Below are 23,422 nucleotides of genomic sequence, written 5' to 3'. Positions count from 1 at the left end.
TGTTTTAGGATTTATATGTGTTGTATTGAGTGTTTTTCATGATTATATAACTTATATGTATGCCTTGTATCAAATTTAGAAAGTTGGTAATTTTTATTTCTTTGTATAAGATTTAAAATTCATGATGATATATAACTTTGATTTGAATTCTGGCATGCTAGAAAATCATGTTTTAATATGTTTGTTAACATATATTAAATTGGTATTGATTGAATAAAAATTGCATATTTTATTTAATATTTATCTTTTGTGAAAGATTAAATCTCATGGCCGTACCTTGCATGAAATTGACTTGTGATATACTTTTAAATTATGTCTTGGCATGTTGTTTAACATATTTTAATTTGAGAGCATTTGGACAAGTATGAAAATCTAGAGATTTTAATTAAAATGATTAATTAAAATCTAATTAAGGGTTCCATTGGCCTAATTAAGTGTTTAACTTGATATTTGTGATAACTATGACTTATGTTCTAGTATATGTTAATTTGGAACCATTTGATATTGTTTTAGAAGTTAGGGATTTGATTATCATGATTTAATTAAATTCCACTTTATTGTTCTTATAGCCTAATCGAGTTTTGATATGATGTATGTAATGACCATGCTATATTGTTTATCATGTATTAATTGGAAACCATTTGATTGAGATTTGAAACCTAGGGAATTTAATTAGTTTATAGATTAAATTCCATTTCTATGGTATTATTGATTAACTCATGTATTTGACATTGATAGTATGTTTAAAGCATGACTTTTGACTTATAATGAATTTATGATTTTATGTTTTCAATATTGGATTATATTGTTATAGCGTGTAACGAATCGCACTTTGAAGATTCGACATTGTCATCCTATAGTAGTTGTGGATTTTGAGCATGTGTCGTGTGGATACAATCTATTTGTGCATGGAAGGTGACTTAGTGCATTATATAAATTACGTATAAGTTGTGAACTTATTTGATTATTTTTGAGTCTTGAGACATCATTACTGTGATATGGCTAAAGTTCGGCTTTACTGCGGGAGGTATGAGTTCTCCCCAATTGAGATAGTGCGCACTAGGGTGGTCTTCCCAGCGGGTTAATGCCCGGAATAACCAATTTGTTCTTGGTTTAGTCCGAGACGTGATGTCCAAGTTTTCCACTATTTGTTTTCGCATTCAATTCCAAGTTATCAATCATGTTTATATTGTGACTGTGGTTTTGGCTATTGGCGATTTGATGTTGTTAAGTACATCCATATTAAATTGCTATATTTAGTTGATTTAACATTTAGATTTCAAGTTGATAACTTTGAGAATCTTTATCTAGTTGCTTTGTGTAAGCATGTTTCTATCTGGTTGCTTTGTGTAAGCATGTTTCTAACTAGTTGCTTTGTGTAAGCATGTTATATCTTGTTGCTATGTGTAGCATGCTCTTGTGTTGTTGAAATTGCATAAAGGATGTGTTTTATGCTAGAAATGATCTTAGGTAGCTAGGATGCTCCCTGAGTCTCACCTTTAACATAGACGTTAGGTGGAATGAACCACAATGATTAAATCATGTACACTTGTAAAACGTAGGTCGATGCATGCTCATTTCCTACGAGTAGCTTTATGTTACTCACCCCTACGATACTGGGGCATATTTCAGGTACAGGATACAAGATTGGAGATTGCAATTGCTTGGGTGATTTACTGAGTTGAGCTTCTTTAGAAACATTCTTGTTCACATGCAAGTGTTAGCATGTTCATGATTTGTCTCTGAAATGTAATTTTTCTAACTTAGAGGTCTGACATGTCAAATGTTGTAAATGAGTTGTAATAAGGCCATGGGCTATTGTAGCATATTTAAAATACCATTTTACACTTGCGTGTATGTTCACGTCATCACACAATAGCATATAAGGCAATTTGATCATGCCATGGGGAGTCATTTTGCTGCCTTAGGGATGACATACATCTCTAGTGGCCACCTAGTTTCCTTCGTTTCCGCATTTCGGATCCGTTATCGGGTCATTCTTTTGGTTCATCACAGGACACACTGGGTTGAAAAATCTAGGGTCGTCACACATACCCCGACTTAGCCATGAGTTGGTATGCTTTAGGATCGAATCCTTCATCAGTCCTTTGTTTTGGAAGTGATCCATAATCGACCAGAGATTGAGAAGGCCGCACGAATCCTTTTAACGGAGACTTAAAAGGCAAAGACTTTTGAATCTTGGTGACAGGAAGAGTTAACTCTCCTTGTAACTTTTGCATATCTTCTTTTTCCTTAGTTTGTGACATCTTCAATTTAAATTCCTTCGTTTCAATTATCTCGATGACAGGTGACTGCCCTTCTTATCGTTGAGATTTTGGAACATACTTTAAAATAGGCTTCATTCGATGTACTTTTATCGAGACCCTTCGCGTTTTAGCTACCTTTACAATGTCTGCCACTGAAACATGTAATGGATCACTTAATGTTTCTTTTGTTTTTGTAGATTGAATCTCTTGTGTAGACAGATGGCTTAGGATGGGCACTTCTGAAGGTGTATCAGGATTGATATAGAACTTGGCATCGGCAAAATGAGATTCTACTTCTGTAAATGATTTATGGTCCGCCACAATCGTTTGTACACCATTATTGTAGAATTTGAAGCACTGATGAAGAGTCGATGGAATAACACCATTATTATGTATCCAAGGCCTTCCCAACAACAAATTGTAGGACATCTTTGCATCAATAACGTGGAATAAGGTTTCAGCTTGCAGCTCGCCAATAGTTAGTTTTGCCCGAATCATGCCAATAGCTCTCTGTCCTCCTTGGTTAAAACCTTGAATAATAAGACGGCTACGAGATAACTCGTCGACTATGATGTCAATATTTTTCATTGTAAAATTTGGCATGAGATTCACCGTTGATCCATTATCAACAAGCATTCGAGTCACTTTTTGTTCTTTTATGTAACCGGAAACGAAGAGAGGACAATTATGCGGTTTCGAACCCAACTGAAGATCCTCGTTAGTGAAAACAATTGGTGCATAACACGAATCAAGTGTACCTTTTACTACTTCATCATCATCGGACTTTGCATCCTCTACATGGTTCTCTATAGGCTGGGCCTTATCTTGATCCTTGCTATTCTCACCATCAAGTCTCGTTTTAGTTGAAACCATGTAAGTTGTCACAACTTTGTCATCTAGATATCCTTCTGGAAAGAACTCTTGCAAAGTAATGGGCTTTTGGATCCTTTGGCTTATAGAGGCGTGTTTGGTTGACTGTGTCTTCTTGACCCATTTTCTATTATGGTCAGACTGTTTATGGCGATAGTAAGGTTTTTTCTTCCTTTGCCCCTTGTCAGAATAACTAGTCCGAAAAATGTCAGCTCGTTGCTTCCGTGGTTTCTTTCTTGTCATCAGAGTCTATCTTTCTTCATCATCCTAAGGAAAGACCCTTCCAAAGGTTGAAACGTCAAGTGCATTCCCTTTGCCAAGAGAGATGCGGATTGGTTTTAATAAGCCAAACTGGATGGTTGTGCAATATACCTCAAAAATTGAAGGTTGAGAACGAGCACTCCCCACAACAGAGATTGTCACAGTAGCAGTAGTATGATTTGAAGTTACAACTTCGTTTTTGTCCAACAAGATTTTTCCTTGTTTTGCCAGATTCATCACCACCTCCTTGAAAATAAAACACATCTTAATTGCATGATTGATAATACGATGATATTTGCAGTATTTTGGATCGTTGACACGTCCCATCTTTTGAGGGCGTTTGCATTCAGGGAGTTTTATAACTTTACTTTTGAGTAAACATTCCAAGATGCCAGGGACATCGGAATCGGGGAAGGGGTATTCCTTCTTCTCTAACTCCTTTAGCGGAGGACGTTATCTTTCCCTCTCTTGAAACTGGCGAGGCTTTTTGTCATCCTTCTTGTCATCTTTAACAGATATCTTGATTGGGGTGGTTGAGATAGCCATGGAATCTTTAGCAACGGTCTTTGACGACTTATCGCCCTTCTTCCAGTCTTTCTTATCCTTGCGTGGTTCTATGGCCACGGGACCTTTGCCGTCATGGGATTTCATACTCATCTCCATGTCATAGGCACACGTAGCCAATTCTTCAAATGTGTGAGGTTTTATACCTTGCAGAATGTAAAGAAGTCCCCAATGTATTCCTTGCATACACATCTCCAAAGCAGAGATTTCTGACAATCGGTCTTTGCAGTCAAGACTGAGTGCTCTCCACCGATTAATGTAGTCAATTACAAGCTCATCCTTCCATTGCTTCATGTTAGTTAACTCTATCATACTAACAGTATGACGAGTGCTATAGAACCTGTTCAAGTATTCTCATTCCATTTAGTCCCAACTATCAATTGACTCTGACTTTAGGTCGGTGTACCACTCAAACGTGTTTTCTTTAAGGGAGCGGACAAACTGTTTAACTAGTAAGTCCCCCTCTGTTCCGGCATTGTTGCAAGTCTCGACAAAACGGGCAATGTGTTGCTTGGGGTTACCTTTTTCGTCAAATTGCTGAATCTTCGAAGGTTGGTATCCTATATGCATCCTCATACTGTCGATTCTCCTTGTATAGGGCTTTGAGTACATGAGAGTGCTCTGTGAGACGCCTCCATATTGGGTTCGGATTGTATTCATTATCATATCTTGCAATTGTACGACAGATAATGAAAAGACTGAAGAAGCATGATTGGTTTGACTAGCCGCCTGTTCTGTCACTGGCATCTTGTTTTGACTAGCCGCCTGTTCTGTCACTGGCGTCTGTTTGGGGTCCTCCATACGAGTACTTTGTGCGGTAGAATTAGGATTCTCCGTCGGCATTGCTGTGGAAGATGTAGGATTCCCAAACGGTGGTGGTGTAAAAGTTGCACGATTCCTAGTTGGCGGTGCTGTAGAAGATGTAGGATGCCCAAATTGTACTGGTGATTCACCGAAGGTCTGAACTTCCAATTTGTTCATCAGCGTAGCGATTTGTAAGTCTTTCTCTTCAACAGTCTTTGTGAGGTTCTCAATGGCATGAGACATAGTTGCTAGTTGTTCATCCACCGTGGCAGCTCCAGTCATCATAGCAGCGACCACATTTGAGTATAATAGGCCTTGAGAGTCAACGTTTCTTGAAGTGATTGAATGCTTCGAAGTCTAACGTGGTGACTCTGTGGGTGAACCGACACTAGAGCGAACATCATAGATGGAATGAGGTGAATCTGGTGGTGGAATCTCCTCTGGAACAACGTCAAGGTTCTTGACATGTTGGGTTTTCACGTTTGCCAGCTTTGCAAGAGTGGTTTTCACCAAGTCTTGCTGATGTTTGGATGATACGATTGCCTGAGACTTGCTACGTGTCACAGGGCCCGCTAAGGTACTTCTATCACTTGATTTGGCCTTCGTGCCACTTTTCATGGTGGCTTTGGCGTCGACCTTTGTTGCAGCGATATTCTTTAGGGCTTTCTTGTTTGTCTGAACCTTAGGGGGAGCCATAGAATCTGACAGAGAAGAAACTTGATGGTAGGAGAAAGAGATGAGAGGCAAAGGAGTCCCACCGGGCGTGCCACAAATTTGTACACACAAATTTTGTAAGTCTGCAATAGAAACAAAATATGGAGCAAATAATATAATATTTGATTAATTTGGATAAATGGGTACACTCCTTTGTAATATTCTTTACAAAAGAAAGAATGTAAGGTCTTCTGATTCGATCTCCTGTTTGGTTGGTTGGATCCAAGGGCTGCACGAGCTTGATCTTGAATCACCAGTGAATTTGGATGAAGAACGGCACGTCTTTGGTTGTGCTTGTTGTTGATCACCGTGGAATTCGATGAAGAACGGTACGACTTTGAATGTATTTGGTGTTCTTCACTTTTGGATTTGGATGTTGGGGATGAGAGTTTCTTTATCTCTCTCTGGAATTCTAGATTTCTGAATTCTGAATTTTTGTCACTAACTTCTTCCTCCAGGCCTCTATTTATAGGCTTATTGGATTAATAGGATGATGACACATGTCATCTCCTGATAATGATAAAATTATAACTGGGTCAGGCCTGTTATATTATGATAATTATTCTTAAAAATAATTATTCCAAATATATTTTTATTAGGAATAATTATTCTTTTTATTTAACCATTTGAGCTGTACTAATTAAATAATTTAAGTGGATCAAGTTTGGGCCAATTAAATAACTTAATTAAACATTAGGCCCAAATTTAATGAATCCATCTGTCAAAATCAAAGTCCACTAAAATTTTAGTGTCTACATCGATAAAAATATATCACATGTAGAATAGTATTAATTTTCCTTACCAAGAAAATATTAAATATTTTTTTACTAACCGAGGGAAAAAAAAATATTTTTTAAACAAATAAATTCTTGGACAAAAATTATACTTGCTAAAATTTTTTGTTCTAAAACATAACCGACCAATACACTGATGCCATAAATATGAATGGGAGCATCTAGGAAGGTTCCTATGAATTACTAGGAAGAACGAAGTTTCTGAAGTTTTTCCTCACACGAACAAAGAAGGATGATGTGAACTTACAGGGAGCCGGTAGAGGACCAGAGGTAGACCACATTGGGGCCCATATATTAATGAGCAACTGAAAACTTCTGTTTTCTACCGTTGACTCTGAAGCACTCTAATGTGTCCTTTTTAATTCAAAAAAATAAAATGATATTATATGTGATTATAAAAAAAAATTACTTAGAATGAAAATATAAGACAAAAAATTGTGAATTTCAAAACAATTTTATTGATCTTATTTATATCATTATGTTTGAGGGGAAAAAAATGGAGAGAATAAAAAAAGAAAAAGAGAGAAAAGTTCAGGTCTCGGCTTGACAAATGACACTTCTTTTGGGTATTTTGGACAATTTGTATCGCAAAGTTGCTTTTATAGTTCTTGTCTGGTTTTGTTTTGGTCCTTGGTTCCAGCTACTTTACTTCTTACTACTAGTATTACCTTCTGAAAAGAAAAAACGCCAGAGTTGTGTGTGGTGTAGAGAAAGAGCTTCTAAAGGAAGGTTTAGCACGAAAGAAGATCGGAATTGCGAATTAAGTGCTAGGTAAGCCTTGAAGCCTTATATTAATTGCTCTGTTTTGTGGATTTGCAAGCTAGAAAACTTGATATTTGATGGTCATTAAATACTGATGATGATGATGATGATGATGATGATCTTAAAAACTTGATGTTTGGATGAGTATCGAGTTAAAATATTATTTTTATAATTGCTTGCTGTTTCTTGATTATATATGAAATTTTTTGAGTGCTCTAGCATTCATTCCCTCCTAAGTGTTCTAGCACACCAACTAGTTTGGCCTTTGTCAGCCCCAATCTGGTTTTCCATCTATAATTGTTGCTTTGGATAAATGCTCTATGACATATAAATTATGCTTATAAATTTTTTGTGTTTATATATAGATACACACAAAATTTAGGTCCAGTGAATTGAAATATTCATTACAAAATTGGAAGTTGAATGAAAGTAGATCTTGATTTGTCATGGAATTAATTTGCAGTTCATTGAAGAGTTCTTTGAGGTGGGACTCCTGATCCTTAACTCTGGTCTACTTTGTGCGCGTAATTACATGTGAATTTAATTTTTTTTAGCCCTTAAGAGAACACAAAATGAGTAACAGAATGTTTATCTTTGAGGCGTGCCGTTAATCTGGTTTCCATTAAAGGTTGGTGGAAGTTAGCTCCAATGATGATCCATCGGTGGACAATTTTTTTTATTTTTGTCTGCGTTTTCCTCTCATGTGAATAGAGAAACCAATAAAATGGCTCATGCACTAGCAGATTTGAATGTAGAGACTAGAAGGGAAGCTTTAATCTTAGATGTTCTTCCCCCTTTTATAGCCTTAGCAGCTGTTACAAATTGTATTGGTGTTTGATTCTTGCAATGGAATCTAGTTCATCTTTGCCTGGAAATCATAAAAAAGGTATAAACGGTATGAATTCCAAGTGGGAACTGAATCCCCAAATCAATGAATCTTTGTGGATAAATAATTTACTACTTTATTTTATTCCTTTATTATATTAATCTGCCTATAAGTATATTTATGTTTTGTGGGAAAACATTGAACAATGACATCATGGTTGAGTTTTCATCAGAATCAAAATTTGCAAATCACAATGTCATTCTCATCACAGTGGAAAAGAAAAATCCAATTTGCAGCCTGTGCTTTGAAATTTTCTACAATTTATTGGTGAATTTTGTGACAGAGAATCAATCAAAGGATCCTGCCCTTCCTAGCTTCTTTGGAGAAGTTAGAGAAAGAGATGGCTGATGCTGTTGTTGATTTTCTTTTGGATAACCTGAAGCAATTACTCCTCTATAATGTTGAATTGATTTCCGGGGTGAAGGATCAAGTTGAATCTCTTTACAAGGAGCTAAGTTTGATGAAAGCTTTCCTCAAAGATTCGAAGGATAAACGGAGTGAGTATGAAACTGTAAGAGAGTTAGTGAGACAAATCAGAGATGTGGCTTATGAGGCAGAAGACATCATCGACACATTCGTGGTTAATGCGGCAATGCAGAAAGCAAGAAGCACCTTTGGAAAAATTGTTCGTGTCTTCGATTATCCAAAAAAGCTCCGTAGTGTTGCGAAAGAGATCGAATCCATCAAGTAAAAGTGAAGGAGATCTATGATAAGAAGATGTTTGGCATTGAAGTCCTGCAAGGTGGGGAGCCTTCCAAAAGAGGCCCACGACGAAGAAGACCTCCTGTTGTGGAGGAAGACAATGTGGTGGGTTTTGACGAAGAGGCGAAAACAATGATAGAACGACTTACTAATGGACCGGACCAGCTGGAAGTTATCTCAGTTGTTGGCATGGGTGGCCTAGGTAAGATAACACTTGCTAGAAAAGTTTACACTGATCCCTCCATTGAATATCATTTCTATTTCCGTGCATGGACTTATGTGTCTCAAGAATACAATAGAAGGGAAGTGTTTCTTGGCATTTTAAGTTCTATTACTCAGCTCACAGACGAAATGTTTAAAATGAGTGATGAAAGATTAGGTGATGAACTATGCACACATTTAAAGAGTGGGAAGTATCTTATTGTCATTGTGACGTCTGGACCATGGAGGCATGGGATGATCTTAGAGCGGCTTTCCGAACACAAATAATGGGAGCCGAATATTGTTAACTAGCCGAAACACAGATGTGGCTTTTCATGCCAACCGCTGTAGCCCTCCTCACCATCTGCGTTTCCTAACAGATGATGAAAGTTGGAAGCTACTCTGTACAAAGGTTTTCCAGAGAGGCAACTGCCCTTCAGAGCTCGAGGAGCTTGGGGTGCAAATTGCCGAAAAATGTTATGGACTACCACTTGCTATTGTAGTAGTTGCAGGACTTCTCTCAAAGAAAGACAAAACGCGTGACTGGTGGAAGAAAGTGGCTGAAAGTGTGAGTTCATATGTTGCTAGAGACCCAAAGCAATGCATGGACGTATTAGCACTGAGTTATAAGCACTTACCCCATCACTTGAAAGCATGTTTCATCTATTTTGGAGCATTTCCGGAAGACTTCGAGATCCCCGTGTGGAAATTGCTCCGACTATGGGTTGCCGAGGGATTCATACAACAAATTGGACAAGAATGCTTAGAGGATATTGCAGAGGAATACTTGGAGGATCTTGTTGATAGAAACTTAATATTAGTGGCAAAAAGGAGACTAAATGGTCGAATCAAGACTTGTCGCATCCATGATATGTTGCGGGACTTGTGCTTAAGGGAAGCTACAGAGGAGAAATTTTTGCAGGAAATTAAAGGACATGATCAAATGCTTTCTTCTTTGGTCCCAACCCCAAATTACTACCGTCGTCTTTGTATTCACTCCCAAGTTTTGAACTATATTTCTAAAAAGCCTTCTGGTCCCCATGTTCGATCCTTCTTGTGCTTTTCCTTAGAAGTGAGGGATTTGCCTCGAGAACATACATCCTTCATCCATGAAGCATTTAAATTGCTTAGGGTGTTGGATGTAAGGTCCATCAGTCTCTCCCGCTTTCCTAGTGAGATAAAACAACTAGTTCATTTACGGTATATAGCCCTCTTTGGTAACTTTAAGGTTCTTCCTGCATCGGTCTCCAATCTTTGGAACCTACAGACTCTCATTGTTGGAACAACCTCACGTAACCTGGACATTCAAGCAGATATTTGGAAAATGTTACAGTTTAGGCATCTATATACAAGTGGATCGAGTTGTTTGCATGGACCTCCTGCCAAAACACGGAAAGATAATGAAAATCCCATGGTAAGAAGAAACATACAAACCATTTCCATGGTGTCACCTGAGAGCTGTACGGATAATATCTTATCCAGGACTCCCAATCTAAAGAAGCTCGGAATTCGTGGTAATTTAGCCAGGCTTGTGGAGGAAAAGGGAGGGTCTAGTCTGTTTGATAATCTTGCCAAACTGGATCAGCTTGAAACGTTGAAGTTATTGAATGACACATTTCCTCATCCTCCATCTGAAGGCAAGCTACCAGGCCTTCCCCCCGGGTACAAATTCCCCCCAAACCTGAAGAAGATAACTTTATCAGACACCTTGCTGGACTGGGTACATATGTCTACGCTAGGAATGTTACCCAACCTTGAGGTGCTCAAATTGAAAGACTTTGCATTTAAGGGACAGCACTGGGAGCCACTTGATGGGGGTTTTCGTCTACTCAAAGTATTGCAGCTTGGGAGGACAGATTTAGAGCATTGGGAGGCTTCAGGTCATCACTTCCCTAGACTTCAACGAATTGTTCTTAAACACTGCAGTAACCTAGTGGCAATACCTTCTGGTCTAGGGGATGTATCTGCACTCCAGATTTTGGAGCTGTATTGTACAAGCTCGTCTACTGCAGTTTCTGCGAGGTTAATTCAGCATGAACGCCAACAAAATCAACAAGAGCAGGGCATGCCAAATAATGGGCTTAAGCTCCTTATCTATCCTCCAGATTTGTGATCATGATGCCACGTCAACACTCTTAAGGATGCACCTACAAGAGGCGAGTGAATATTTTAGTGACTATTTTTCATGTTTTCCGGCAGAATTCTCTATATTTCAGCTGAGAATAGCACTTATGGTGGATATGATTTAGAATGTGTTCATTGTTTTATATAATAAAGGTGTTGACTATAGTTTCAACCAACTAAAGAATATATGTGTAAAGAAAAGAAGAAGAAAAAGAAGAGAGCAGCAAATATTTTTCTTGTTGTATTGAATTGATCTACTACAGACCTGTTGGACTATTATATAGTGTCCTCTCAAATACAATTGAACTTCCCAAGAAATACAAAGATATTTCCAAGACGATTCTTGGCCACACACTTGATACATGCACTCACTTGATACATGTATTTGAGAGGACACTGTATAATAGTCCAGCAGGTCTTGATACATGAATAAACCCAAATATATATATGTGCATGTATCAAGTGAGTGCATGTATCAAGTGTCTGGCTGAGAATCGTCTTGGAAATATCTTTGTATTTCTTGGGAAGTTCAATTGTATTTGAGAGAACACTATATATAAGTCCAAGAGGTCTTGATGCATGAATAAACCCAAAAGACATAATGAACATGCATGGTGTTACATTTTATTTTAATAGTCCCCCTTAATGCCCCATGTTGTGACACCCAACAATTATCTCAATTATTCAAACTTATCTATTGGAAGTGCTTTGGTGAAGATATCTGCAACTTGGTCTTCGGTGTTACAATATTTGAGTTGAATTTCATTCTCTTCCACGGCCACTCTAACAAAGTGATGCTGGATTGCAATGTTCCTGGTGTTGGGAAACGTGCAAGTTTTTAAAACTTTTGAGGGATTTGCAATCACGGATCTTGATTCATCACACAGAAACAAGTTTTATGCAAAGAAAAATAAAAGATGATGCATAATTCAATAAACAGATTGAATACTTATATCAAAGGTCTGAGTAAACCTTTTGAACTTTCCTCTAAAGTGAATGTTCTCACTTATTGTAGATCCCTTTAGCAAGATCTTTTCTCCTTCCGTTCGATTATTATCTTCCCTTTAGGAATCACCAATATGCCTTGATGAATGACCTTGGAATCTAGGCTGGTGGTAGCCTCCTTTAGAAGAGAAAACAAAACCCTAAAATCTAGAGAGAGAAAGTGTATTCTTTTTTCTTGTTCTCCAAGTCACACCTAAAATATACATGAACTCATGTATATATAGGCAAAATAAAAATAGGAATAAGGAAACAATAAATCATTTTCCATCTCTAATTCAACTTTCTCAATCCTAACATGACTCCAATATCAACTTGGGCTATTGGTGAGAATCCTTTTGGGCTTACTATTTTCTTGGCTCCTATAAATTAATAATTGGTCCGGTCCATTAAACCATGGACCCAATTTAATTAATTCATAAATTAATTTCTACTCCACTAAAAGAAATTAATTGCACTCCAATTAAATAGTAAATAACCTCTAAGTCAATGTTGCATTTTGACCCCTCTATGCTTAATTATTTATCGGATAATTAAAGCCATCAATCCGACAACATAATTAATATAACTATTTTGTTACCTTTGATTATTTCCGGCTCGATCACAATAAAATATTTATTTGACAAAAAATAATAATAATTTATTAAATAAATATATATAGAAAACATTTGTCTAAAACATACGAAGGCCTTCGAATTTAATTTGTGATCAACCATAATCAAAACAAAATAAATACAAATAGCACTGATGCAAATATTGAGAATATAGACCTCTAATTATTAATTACATAACTACCCAAAGTATCGATCTAAGGATCCCGAGGTATCCGCCGAACAAATCAAAGTAATTATTAATTAATAAAAGAGTCTATACTTCTCTCATGCTTAAGAGTCAAAAGCCATGACTGTGATAGAGAGCAATTGTATACGACAGCTCTCGCAATATATCTCAATCTATCGTGGACTCGGTTTAAGTCTTAACTAATTAAATGTCCATCCATAATTACTGACTTTAAACCATTTATGATTACTAATTTATATCATAGTATTAATTGCCATTACATACATATATAAATATATTTTGTAATCAAGCAGACACCATCAATTCCATAAAGAATCGAAAAATAATACATTCCATTCACCAATTGTATAATGCTTTAATAATAATATCCAAATAAGAAACCATGACTTTTACAATCCAAAATTAGAATTTGCTATGCTACGGCACACATATCCTAACAGCTCCCACTTGCACTTATAGCCAATTCAAATCACATCTAACTCCCATGTTCTCCATATGACGATCAAACATCTTGATCGGTAAAGCCTTTGTGAATGGATCAGCAAGGTTATGTTCCGATGCAATCTTAGCCACAAGTATATCTCCTCGCTTTACTATATCACAAACCACATGATGTTTCCTCTGAATGTGTCTTGTTCCTTTATGAAATTTTGGGTCCTTGGTTTGGGTTATAACTGCACTATTGTCGCAATGAAGCGTTATAGGCTGATCTATGTGCTCCACAACCTCTAGTTCAATTAGAAAGTTTCTCAACCAAACAGCTTCTTTTGCTACCTTAGAGGCTGCAATGTATTCTGCTTCCATGGTTGAGTCAGCAGTACAACCCTGCTTGACACTCTTCCAACTAACTGCCCCTCCATTGAACTTGAACACATATCCAGATGTAGATCTCCTGGCATCAGGATCTGATTGAAAATCAGAATCCGTATATCCGACTGGAACCAGATCATCACCTCCATAAATGAGCATTAGATTCTTAGTTCTTCTAAGGTATTTTAAGATATTCTTCACAGCTGACCAATGATCAAGTCCAGGATTGGACTGATATCTACTGACAATCCCTACAGAGTAGCAGATGTCCGGTCTGGTACAGACCATGGCATACATGAGACTACCAACTGCCGAAGCGTATGGTACCCGCCTCATTTGCTCAATTTCCTTATCAGTCTTGGGAGGCTGGTCATTAGAAAGAGCCAACCCATGTCTAAATGGCAAAAACCCTTTCTTAGAGTTTTCCATTCCAAACCTGATCAGAACTTTGTCAATGTAAGACTCTTGAGACAAGCCTATTTTCTTTTTAACCCGATCTCGCATAAGCTTGATCCCAAGAATATAGCTTGCTTCTCCAAGATCTTTCATCTCAAATTTATTGAACAACCACCTTTTAACTGATGACAATGCTTCTACATCATTACCAATGAGCAAGATGTCATCAACATATAAAACGAGAATCATGATGACATTACCCTGTTTTTTCTTGTAAACGCAAGGTTCAAACACGTTTTGTTCAAAGCCAAATAATTTGACTGCCTGATCAAAACAAATGTTCCATGTGCGTGAAGCTTGCTTAAGTCCATAAATAGACCTATTCAACTTATATACACAGTCCTCACGACCTTTAACTACGAAACCGTCTGGTTGCCTCATGTAGATGTCTTGTTCAAGATGGCCATTTAAAAATGCCGTCTTAACATCCATCTGCCATATCTCATAGTCATAATAAGCACTAATGGCCAAAAGAATGCGAATAGATTTAAGCATTGCAACTGATGAGAATGTATCCTCATAATCAATACCTTCACGTTGAGTGAAGCCTTTGGCAACCAGTCTAGCTTTGAATGTCTCAACATTCCCATCCATTCCTCTCTTTCGTTTGTAGATCCACTTACAACCAATGGGCTGAACCCCACTAGGAAGTTCTACAACATCCCAGACTTTGTTAGAATACATCGATTCCAACTCTGATTTCATGGCATCTTTCTAACGATTCGCATCTATATCGGTCAACGCTTCTGCATAGCTTACTAGGTCCGACTCATGCTTATCGGGGACGGCCTCATAGACCTTACCCAAAAGTGTGAGTTTTTCGGGTTGGATAATAGTCCTCCCACTACGCCGAAGGACCGGTGCAGGAATCGATGTACTAGATGATGGTAATTCAACAGGGACTTCTTGTGTCTCATCATTCTCAGTATTTATATTAGGTGTGTCCACTGGGGGTATATCTGACGTGCCAACCATCTCCTCTAACACTATCTGGCTACTAGGTTTGTAGTTCATAATATAATCCTCCTCTAGGTAAATAGCATGAGTGCTGACAATAACTTTATTGTCCCTGGGATCATAAAATAATCCACCTCTAGTGCCCTTAGGATAGCCAACAAATAAGCATGCATCTGATCTTGCTTCCAACTTGTCTGCCTGTTTCTTTCGCACGTGTGCTGGACACCCCCATATATGCATGTGATTTAAACTAGATTTACGTCCAAACCACAGCTCATATGGCGTTCCTGAAACAGACTTGGATGGAACACAGTTCAAAATATACATCGCTGATTCTAAGGCTAATCCCCAAAATGATAGAGGTAATGTAGCAAAACTCATCATAGATCTAACCATGTTAAGTAAAGTTCTGTTTCTCCTTTCTGCCACTCCATTCTGTTGAGGGCAGTCAGGTGCGGATAACTGGCGCACAATACCCTCATTGACCATATGATCCTTGAACTCCCTCAAGAGGTATTCACCTCCTCGATCAGATCGAAGTGTTTTGATAAGTTTACCTAATTTACGCTCCACTTCCGCCTGAAACTCACGGAATTTTCCATAAGCTTCTGACTTGGGTCACATTAGGTAAATATATCCAAAACGTGAATAATCATCAATGAAAGTGATGAAGTACTCAAACCCTCCTCTCGCTTGGGTGTTCATGGGACCACACACGTCTGTGTGCACCAACTCTAATTGTTCTTTGGCTCTATCTCCTTTGGCTGAGTAAGCCCTTCGAGTCATCTTTCCTTCAATACAGGATTCACAAGTTGGCATAGGCTCCTCTGCCTCACAAGGTAATAAACCTTCTTTAACCAACCTTTGAATCCTATTTTGATTGATGTGACCCAATCGTAGATGCCAATGATACAATGAGTTTGGAGAAACTGCTTTTCTTTTAACATTCAATCTAGATGAAGTTGCATTTAATTCATAATTTTGCATTTGATATGAGCTAAGAGTTAAAACATATAGATTATCTTTCAATGCACCAGAAGTTATAACACAACCATTTAATTTAATTAAAACATTTTTTCCAAAAGTAAAAATATAATTTTTGCAAACCAACGAAGAAACTGAAATTAAATTGTGCCTAACATTTGGCGCATAAAGACAATCTTCTAAAATAAGACTCCTCCCACTATCAAACTGCATATGAACCACTCCCACTGCTTTAGCTTCCACCTTGGCATTAGATCCCATATGTAAGTATATCTCTCCTTCATTGAGGCTTCTGGACTCCTGGAATCCCTGCAATGAATTGCAAACATGATTAGTGGCTCCAGAATCTATGCACCAGGAATCTATAGATTCAACCACATTACATGCCTCAACAATGAATATACCTTTTCCTTTGCCTTGTGTGCGAAGTATTGGGCAGTTAGGTTTCCAGTGACCCGGTTGACCGCAATGGAAGCAGTTTCCTTCGCCTTCAACCCGCACTTTCTTCTTTCCCTTATCCTTTTGGATTACTTTGTTTGGCACAACCACAGTTTTGGCACCACCCTTCTTCTTTTTCTTGCCTCTCCTCTTGGGCCTAGAAGTGGATGGTCCAGCAGACTGAGTGTAGTTGATAGATGCACCCTTGCTTTTGTTTATCCCTTCAAAGGTTACCAACTCATTCAATAGTTCAGCGAGTGTGTACTCAAGCTTATTCGTATAATAATTAACCCTAAAAGAGTTAAATGAGTCTAGCAATGAAGCGATAATCATGTCAACCTGAAGTTCACCATCCAAGTTGCATCCAAGGATCTCCAGTTCATTTAAAAAACCAATCATTTTTAAAGCATGTTCCCGAACTGAAGTACCTTGGACCATCTTAATGGTCATCAAATTTGTCATAGCATTTTGGCGTGCGCTCTTACCAATTTGCCCAAACATTTCCTTAAGGTTAAGCATGATGTCTGCAGAAGTGAGATATTGAAGATGTTGACTTTGGAGTACATTCGAGAGTGAAGCAAGAATGTAGCACCTAGTCATCTCATCTGCTTTATTCCATTTCTTAAATACTTCATGCTCCTCAGGAGGATCTTCAGGCAAAGGTGGAGAAGGTCTAGGAGTAGTAAGCACATAATTCAACCCCTCATATGTGAGTACAATATCTAGTTGCCTTTTCCAATCGATATAATTAGGTCCAGTTAATCGATTTTCTTTTAGTATGTTTGCAAGTGGACTGAATGGACTAGTCATGATAAATCTGAAAATAAAAGCATTCATACAATAAATAAAGTGAATAATAATAATCATGCAAGTATAAAATAATTAATTAATTGTGGGTCCCTTAACCACATTGCATGAAAAATCGGACAATCAATATGCCAATAACTTATCCGGTTGGCGGAATTCATTATTGCTTATTGACGAGAACAACTCATTATTTCCATATCTCTTTAGACAATGCCTTATCTATATATGAAATAATTCCCGATTAGATTTAGCCTTTCTAAAATCACCTAGTATAGACCACTCCGTTGGGGAGCTAATACTATTGATTTTAGATTGAGTGTATAACATAATTAATGCTCCAACGGAAAAACAAATATTAAATATATTGCCATTAATAGCTTAGACTCTTTAAATCATGCGTATGGCCTTATTTTTAAAGATCAAACTATAATGGTTATTTAATAAATATATTTTCGTGAGACAACCATTCTTGTAATCTAGACTCTTTAAATCATGCGTGGAGCCTTATTTTTAAAGATTTAATCATAATGGTTATAATTACGAAGGCCATGGGGTAATGTATAAAAAAATCCCCGCTCCCACTCAATTTTTAATAATATAAAACTAGGGTTTTTAATTCATGATTTAATGCATGCAAAACGCCTTGATTTTAATCCAATTAAATTTAGAAAATATATGGATTTTAAATGATTCACTAATCTTTAATTTGAGGCAAAAAATAATTTACAAAAATAATTTTTCTGTTTCCCAATAAATGCTCTCAAATTAATTAGCAATCTAATCCAATTTATCTTCATAATTTAATTAATATTAATCAAGCCATTTAATTAAAAATCATGGATCCAATGCATGAACAATTACAATAAGCATTAAATTATTCCATGCATCAAATAATAGACAGAAGCAATATAAATGGCCAATGGATTCAGCTTTTAACATTTAAAAACTATTCTTGCTGTACGGGCGTCCTTCAACTGTCTGTAAACACCCATAAGAAGCTTGTACGCATCAGGAGAAGCAAAACGCCGCTTGGAACGAGCCCGGAGGACCCCACACGTGCTGGCACGCGCCTATGGCAGGCTGCAAGACTCGGCACGCACTCCCATGCGCCCACACGCGCCTGCACGCGCTTGGGGCACGTGGGACGCGCTCTCACGAGCTCCCACGCGCCTGGGACGCGTGGGACGCGCCTCCACGCGCCTTCACGCGCGTGGAGGGTACCACCTTCTTGGCTGGCGCGTGAGATCCACGCGCCAGCTTGTCATTAACTTGCCACTTCCTGGCGCGTGAGAAACACGCGCCAGGCTCACCTTGTGTGTGCCACACTTGATCCGGGCAACCTCCGACGCCTCTTCTCGCCGCCGACGAAGCTCCGGCCACCGGAAAAACGCCGAAAAAATTCCAAAAAATCCGGAAAAATCCCAGAAAATTAAATTAAGCCTCAAAAAATTCCCGAAAAATTCAGAAAAATTCCAGAAAATTACTGAAGCATAATTTAACCCTTTCGGACCCTCTTGAAGCTTCATAGCATCCTTTGATGAATATTACATGGCTTTAATAAATACTTACAATTTGAAATACAATGGAAAAAATTAAATTACATCATTGAATTTTCAAACGGTTAAAACAAAGCCTTAATTACATTCATCCAAAAAATAAAATTACATTCTATATACCTATAAGTTTCATCCATGGCCCAAACACACATCATCATCCATTCACAATTATACATACATCATCATGTATTAATATATATCAACATAATAAATCATACATCAACATATATCAATAATTTTATATATGTATATATAATTTGGATCCATGAATATGATTTTTATAAACACATGTTCTCTAGTAATGAATCAAACCATGTGCTCTGATACCACTGTTGGGAAACGTGCAAGTTTTTAAAACTTTTGAGGGATTTGCAATCACGGATCTTGATTCATCACACAGAGACAAGTTTTATGCAAAGATAAATAAAAGATGATGCATAATTCAATAAACAGATTGAATACTTACATCAAAGGTCTGAGTAAACCTTTTGAACTTTCCTCTAAAGTGAATGTTCTCACTTATTGTAGATCCCTTTAGCAAGATCCTTTCTCCTTCTGTTCGATTATTATCTTCCCTTTAGGACTCACCAATATGCCTTGATGAATGACCTTGGAATCTAGGCTGGTGGTAGCCTCCTTTAGAAGAGAAAACAAAACCCTAAAATCTAGAGAGAGAAAGTGTATTCCTTTTTCTTGTTTTCCAAGTCACACCTAAAATATACATGAACTCATGTATATATAGGAAAAATAAAAATAAGAATAAGGTAACAATAAATCATTCTCTATCTCTAATTCAACTTTCTCAATCCTAACATGACTCCAATATCAACTTGGGCTATTGGTGAGAATCCTTTTGGGCTTACTATTTTCTTGGCTCCTATAAATTAATAATTAGTCCAGTCCATTAAACCATGGACCCAATTTAATTAATTCATAAATTAATTTCTACTCCACTAAAAGAAATTAATTGCACTCCAATTAAATAGTAAATAACCTCTAAGTCAATGTTGCATTTTGACCCCTCTATGCTTAATTATTTATCGGATAATTAAAGCCATCAATCCGACAACATAATTAATATAACTATTTTGTTATCTTTGATTATTTCCGGCTCGATCACAATAAAATATTTATTTGACAAAAAATAATAATAATTTATTAAATAAATATATATAGAAAACATTTGTCTAAAACATACGAAGGCCTTCGAATTTAATTTGTGATCAACCATAATCAAAACAAAATAAATACAAATAGCACTGATGCAAATATTGAGAATATAGACCTCTAATTATTAATTACATAACTACCCAAAGTGTCGATCTAAGGATCCCGAGGTATCCGCCGAACAAATCAAAGTAATTATTAATTAATAAAAGAGTCTATACTTCTCTCATGCTTGAGAGTCAAAAGCCATGACTGTGATAGAGAGCAATTGCATACGACAGCTCTCGCAATATATCTCAATCTATCGTGGACTCTGTTTAAGTCTTAACTAATTAAATGTCCATCCATAATTACCGACTTTAAACCATTTATGATTACTAATTTATATCATAGTATTAATTGCCATTACATACATATATAAATATATTTTGTAATCAAGCAGACACCATCAATTCCATAAAGAATCGAAAAATAATACATTCCATTCACCAATTGTATAATGCTTTAATAATAATATCCAAATAAGAAACCATGACTTTTACAATCTAAAATTAGAATTTGCTATGCTAGGGCACACATATCCTAACACCTGGGGCGACTATGGAAGACGGGATTCTTGTCATAGCAATTGCGGATTCGTTGTCACACAAAATTGGAGTACCTTCTCCTTCCTTCTCACCAATATCTTCTAAAGTCTCCTTAGCCATATGCTTGTGACGCTTCCAAGGATGCTGAAATATATTCTGCCTCGGTAGAAGATTGCGTCACTGTTTGTTGCTTCTTAGATGACCATGAAAATGCACCCGAACCAAGGGAGGATGCATAACCAAAAGTGCTTCTCATATCATCAACACATCCGGTCCAATCACTGTCACAAAATCCAAGAAACTTTGCATCAGCATTTTTCTCATACAAGTTGCCAAAATCAAGTGTATCTTGAATATATCTCAACACCCTCTTGGCAGCCCCAAAATGTGTTTGGCTTGGCTTGTGCATAAACGGAGATAATAAGCTTGTAGCAAACATAATATCGGGTCTTGAAGCTGTCAAATATAATAACTTCTAACCAAGCTTCTATAGAGAGATGCATCCGTTTCTTTACCTCCATCTTCTTTCATTAATTTTTCATTCACAACCAAAGGAGTGCAAACTAATTTGCAATTCAACATTCTGAATTTTTCAAGAAGAGTTTTTACATACTTCTTTAACTTCTTGTGTTGTTGGCAGCCCATACACCATATTCTTTTGTTGTAGATTCCTTAAGCTTTAAAAATTTAAGTGCCCAAGTCTTCTATTCCTAAGTCATGACTCATCAACAACACCCATCATCAAATCCACATTTTTTGAGTGTGGAAAAATTAGAAGAAAGCTTCTGTTTTTGCGCATCTTAATTTTTGCCACAATTTGATTTTTTCCTCTCTTGTCAAAATTTTTGCAATAGTCCTCATCAAAGTGAACAGAGTACCCATGCTTTTCAAGTTGCCCAACACTCAACAAATTTTGCTCCAAATTTGGAACTAGTAGCACATCCCGAACATGTTTTCTTCCCTTCTTTGTCTCTATGGCTATAGTACCTTTTCCTTTTGATTGAACCAAGGCACTGTTTCCCATCCTTACTTGGGAATTCGATGAAGTATCAATCTCTAAAAATATACTTTTATCTCTGGTCACGTGGTTACTACACCTACCATCAAGAAACCACACATCATCCTTTTGTTCTGATGCCGTGTGACAAGCATAAAATATGCTCGCTTCAACTTCTTGTTCTTTTGAAAAATTAGCTTACTAATTTGATTTGACTCGGCAATCTTTTTGAATATGCCCAAATTTCTTACAGTTGAAACATTTTGGTTTTCCCCGAAACCAACAATCTTTGTCAACATGGCTACTTCGTTTACAAATTCCACAATTTTGTTTTGTGGACTTCATATTTCCACCTCTTTCAAAATTATTTCCTCTTCCTCTTCATTGTCTTCCACCTCTAGAAGATTCATCTTTGGATCGATCAAAACTTGATGGGTCTTTTTCTTGATTTTTGGAACTAACATTGAGCTTGGATTGAAAGACACTTTCAATTGATTTTTCAGAGCGCCTACTCAACCTTTGCTCAAATGGTTTTATAGAACCCATCAATTTTCTAACACTCAAGTTGGCATGTTCTTTAGTTTCTTCAATAACAATAACAATGGGGTCAGTAGTCGCCATCACGGTGAATCGTTTTCCCGTTAATAATCGTCATGCCCAATTGCTCTTGATCGAAATCAAGCTCTAATACCACTTATGTTGGTTATAGTTTCAACCAACTATAGAATTGATGTGTAAAGAGAAGAAGAAGAAGAAGAAAGGTAGTAGCAAATATTTTTTCTTGTTGTATTGAATTGATCCACTACAGACCACTTGGACTAATATATAGTGTCCTCTCAAAGACAATTGAACTTCCTAAAGAATACAAAGATATTTCCAAGACAAGTCTCAATTGCACACTTGATACATGCACTCACTTGATACATGAATAAACCCAAAAGACATAATGAACATGCATGGCATTGCATTTAATTTTAACAAAAGGTACCAAAAGGATATTAATGGACAATCTACTTTCCTTTTTTATGTCCGTGATGATGACCTGATATTGCATTCAAAACATTTCAAAACATATCAATATCAGAGAACTTTAATTTAAGATTGGGATAATATTTTGATTCTTAAAGAAATACATGTTGTTGACTCCTTATATCTACTAATAAACTTGAACAACTAGAACTGATGTAATGACTTTTACTTGCCAAAGAGAATGTTATTTTTGTACTTTTTAATCTAATGTAATGAGCAGGTCATTCATACAAGATCCTCAACAGATTTTTCTAGTTAATATGGTCAGATATTAATGATATACATATGATATCAATATACTTCAATGTACTCTCTAGTAGAAACTTGCATTTCCAATTGATGGAACTAGTTCTGTTTCCCTAGGACTTTGAAGATCATTAAAAAACTGTACTGTTTTAATAAACCGGTTGTCTTATTTAAATAGAAGGATGGTCAAACTTTGAGAAAACCAAAACAATACACCATAATTTTGATAAGAGCTACAATGCAAGCTGTTCAAATTGGTTATGTGATTAAGTGCTCTTAGATAAATCTCATGTGCCCTAAAAAATCTATTTCTTTCCTAATTAGATTCTTTTTTTTTTTTTTTTTTTTTTTTTCTTTAAATATTAATTTTGTTAATTGGTCTTCTAGGAAGCCATCATTTTTCACAAATAGGCTATATGATTAAGTGCTCTTACATAGATCTCATATGTCCTAAGTGTTGGGATTTTGGCAGAATTTCATTGGTTGAATGATGCAATTGTGGTGGTCAATTATGTGGCCGTGTGGATGGCTTAATGCGCAAGCTAAGGGTTTGATAAGGCAATAAGTAGACGTTAAGAAAGTAATTGATAAGGAAGGAATTGCTTTGTGCTAGCGACAAGTAAGGTATCCAAAGGC

At 36.8% G+C, this 23,422-nt stretch overlaps 1 protein-coding gene and 1 pseudogene across 1 annotated transcript; one reads left to right on the top strand and one right to left on the bottom strand.

Moving 5' to 3' along the window:
• Positions 1–6,676: 6,676 nt before the first annotated feature.
• Positions 6,677–11,228, top strand: LOC132295505 (putative late blight resistance protein homolog R1B-17; annotated as a pseudogene).
• A 9,398-nt stretch (positions 11,229–20,626) lies between these two features.
• Positions 20,627–22,132, bottom strand: LOC132296572 (secreted RxLR effector protein 161-like). The gene is made up of 2 exons (XM_059794758.1): positions 21,907–22,132; positions 20,627–20,970 (listed from the first exon to the last, which is right to left on the bottom strand). The coding sequence occupies exons 1-2, from the start codon at positions 22,130–22,132 to the stop codon at positions 20,627–20,629; spliced, it is 570 nt and encodes a 189-aa protein (XP_059650741.1).
• Between the last annotated feature and the right edge of the window lie 1,290 nt (positions 22,133–23,422).

This window comes from Cornus florida, unplaced genomic scaffold (assembly GCF_030987335.1).
Source record: "Cornus florida cultivar Cherokee Brave unplaced genomic scaffold, ASM3098733v1 CherokeeBrave_3.0.0_Hap2_Chr02, whole genome shotgun sequence".
In the NCBI taxonomy this organism is placed as follows: domain Eukaryota; kingdom Viridiplantae; phylum Streptophyta; class Magnoliopsida; order Cornales; family Cornaceae; genus Cornus; species Cornus florida.
The sequence above is the reverse complement of the archived record's forward strand: the minus strand, read 5'-3'. Positions and strand labels throughout refer to the sequence as shown.

What these genes read in the sequence shown, in the direction of transcription:
- LOC132296572 (XM_059794758.1), bottom strand. Translation starts at nt 22,132, where the DNA reads ATGGCGACTACTGACCCCATTGTTATTGTTATTGAAGAAACTAAAGAA. An exon ending in CAAAGATGAATCTTCTAGAG is followed by an intron (nt 20,971 to 21,906) that starts GTGGAAGACAAT and finishes TATATTTGACAG; the next exon opens with CTTCAAGACCCGATATTATG.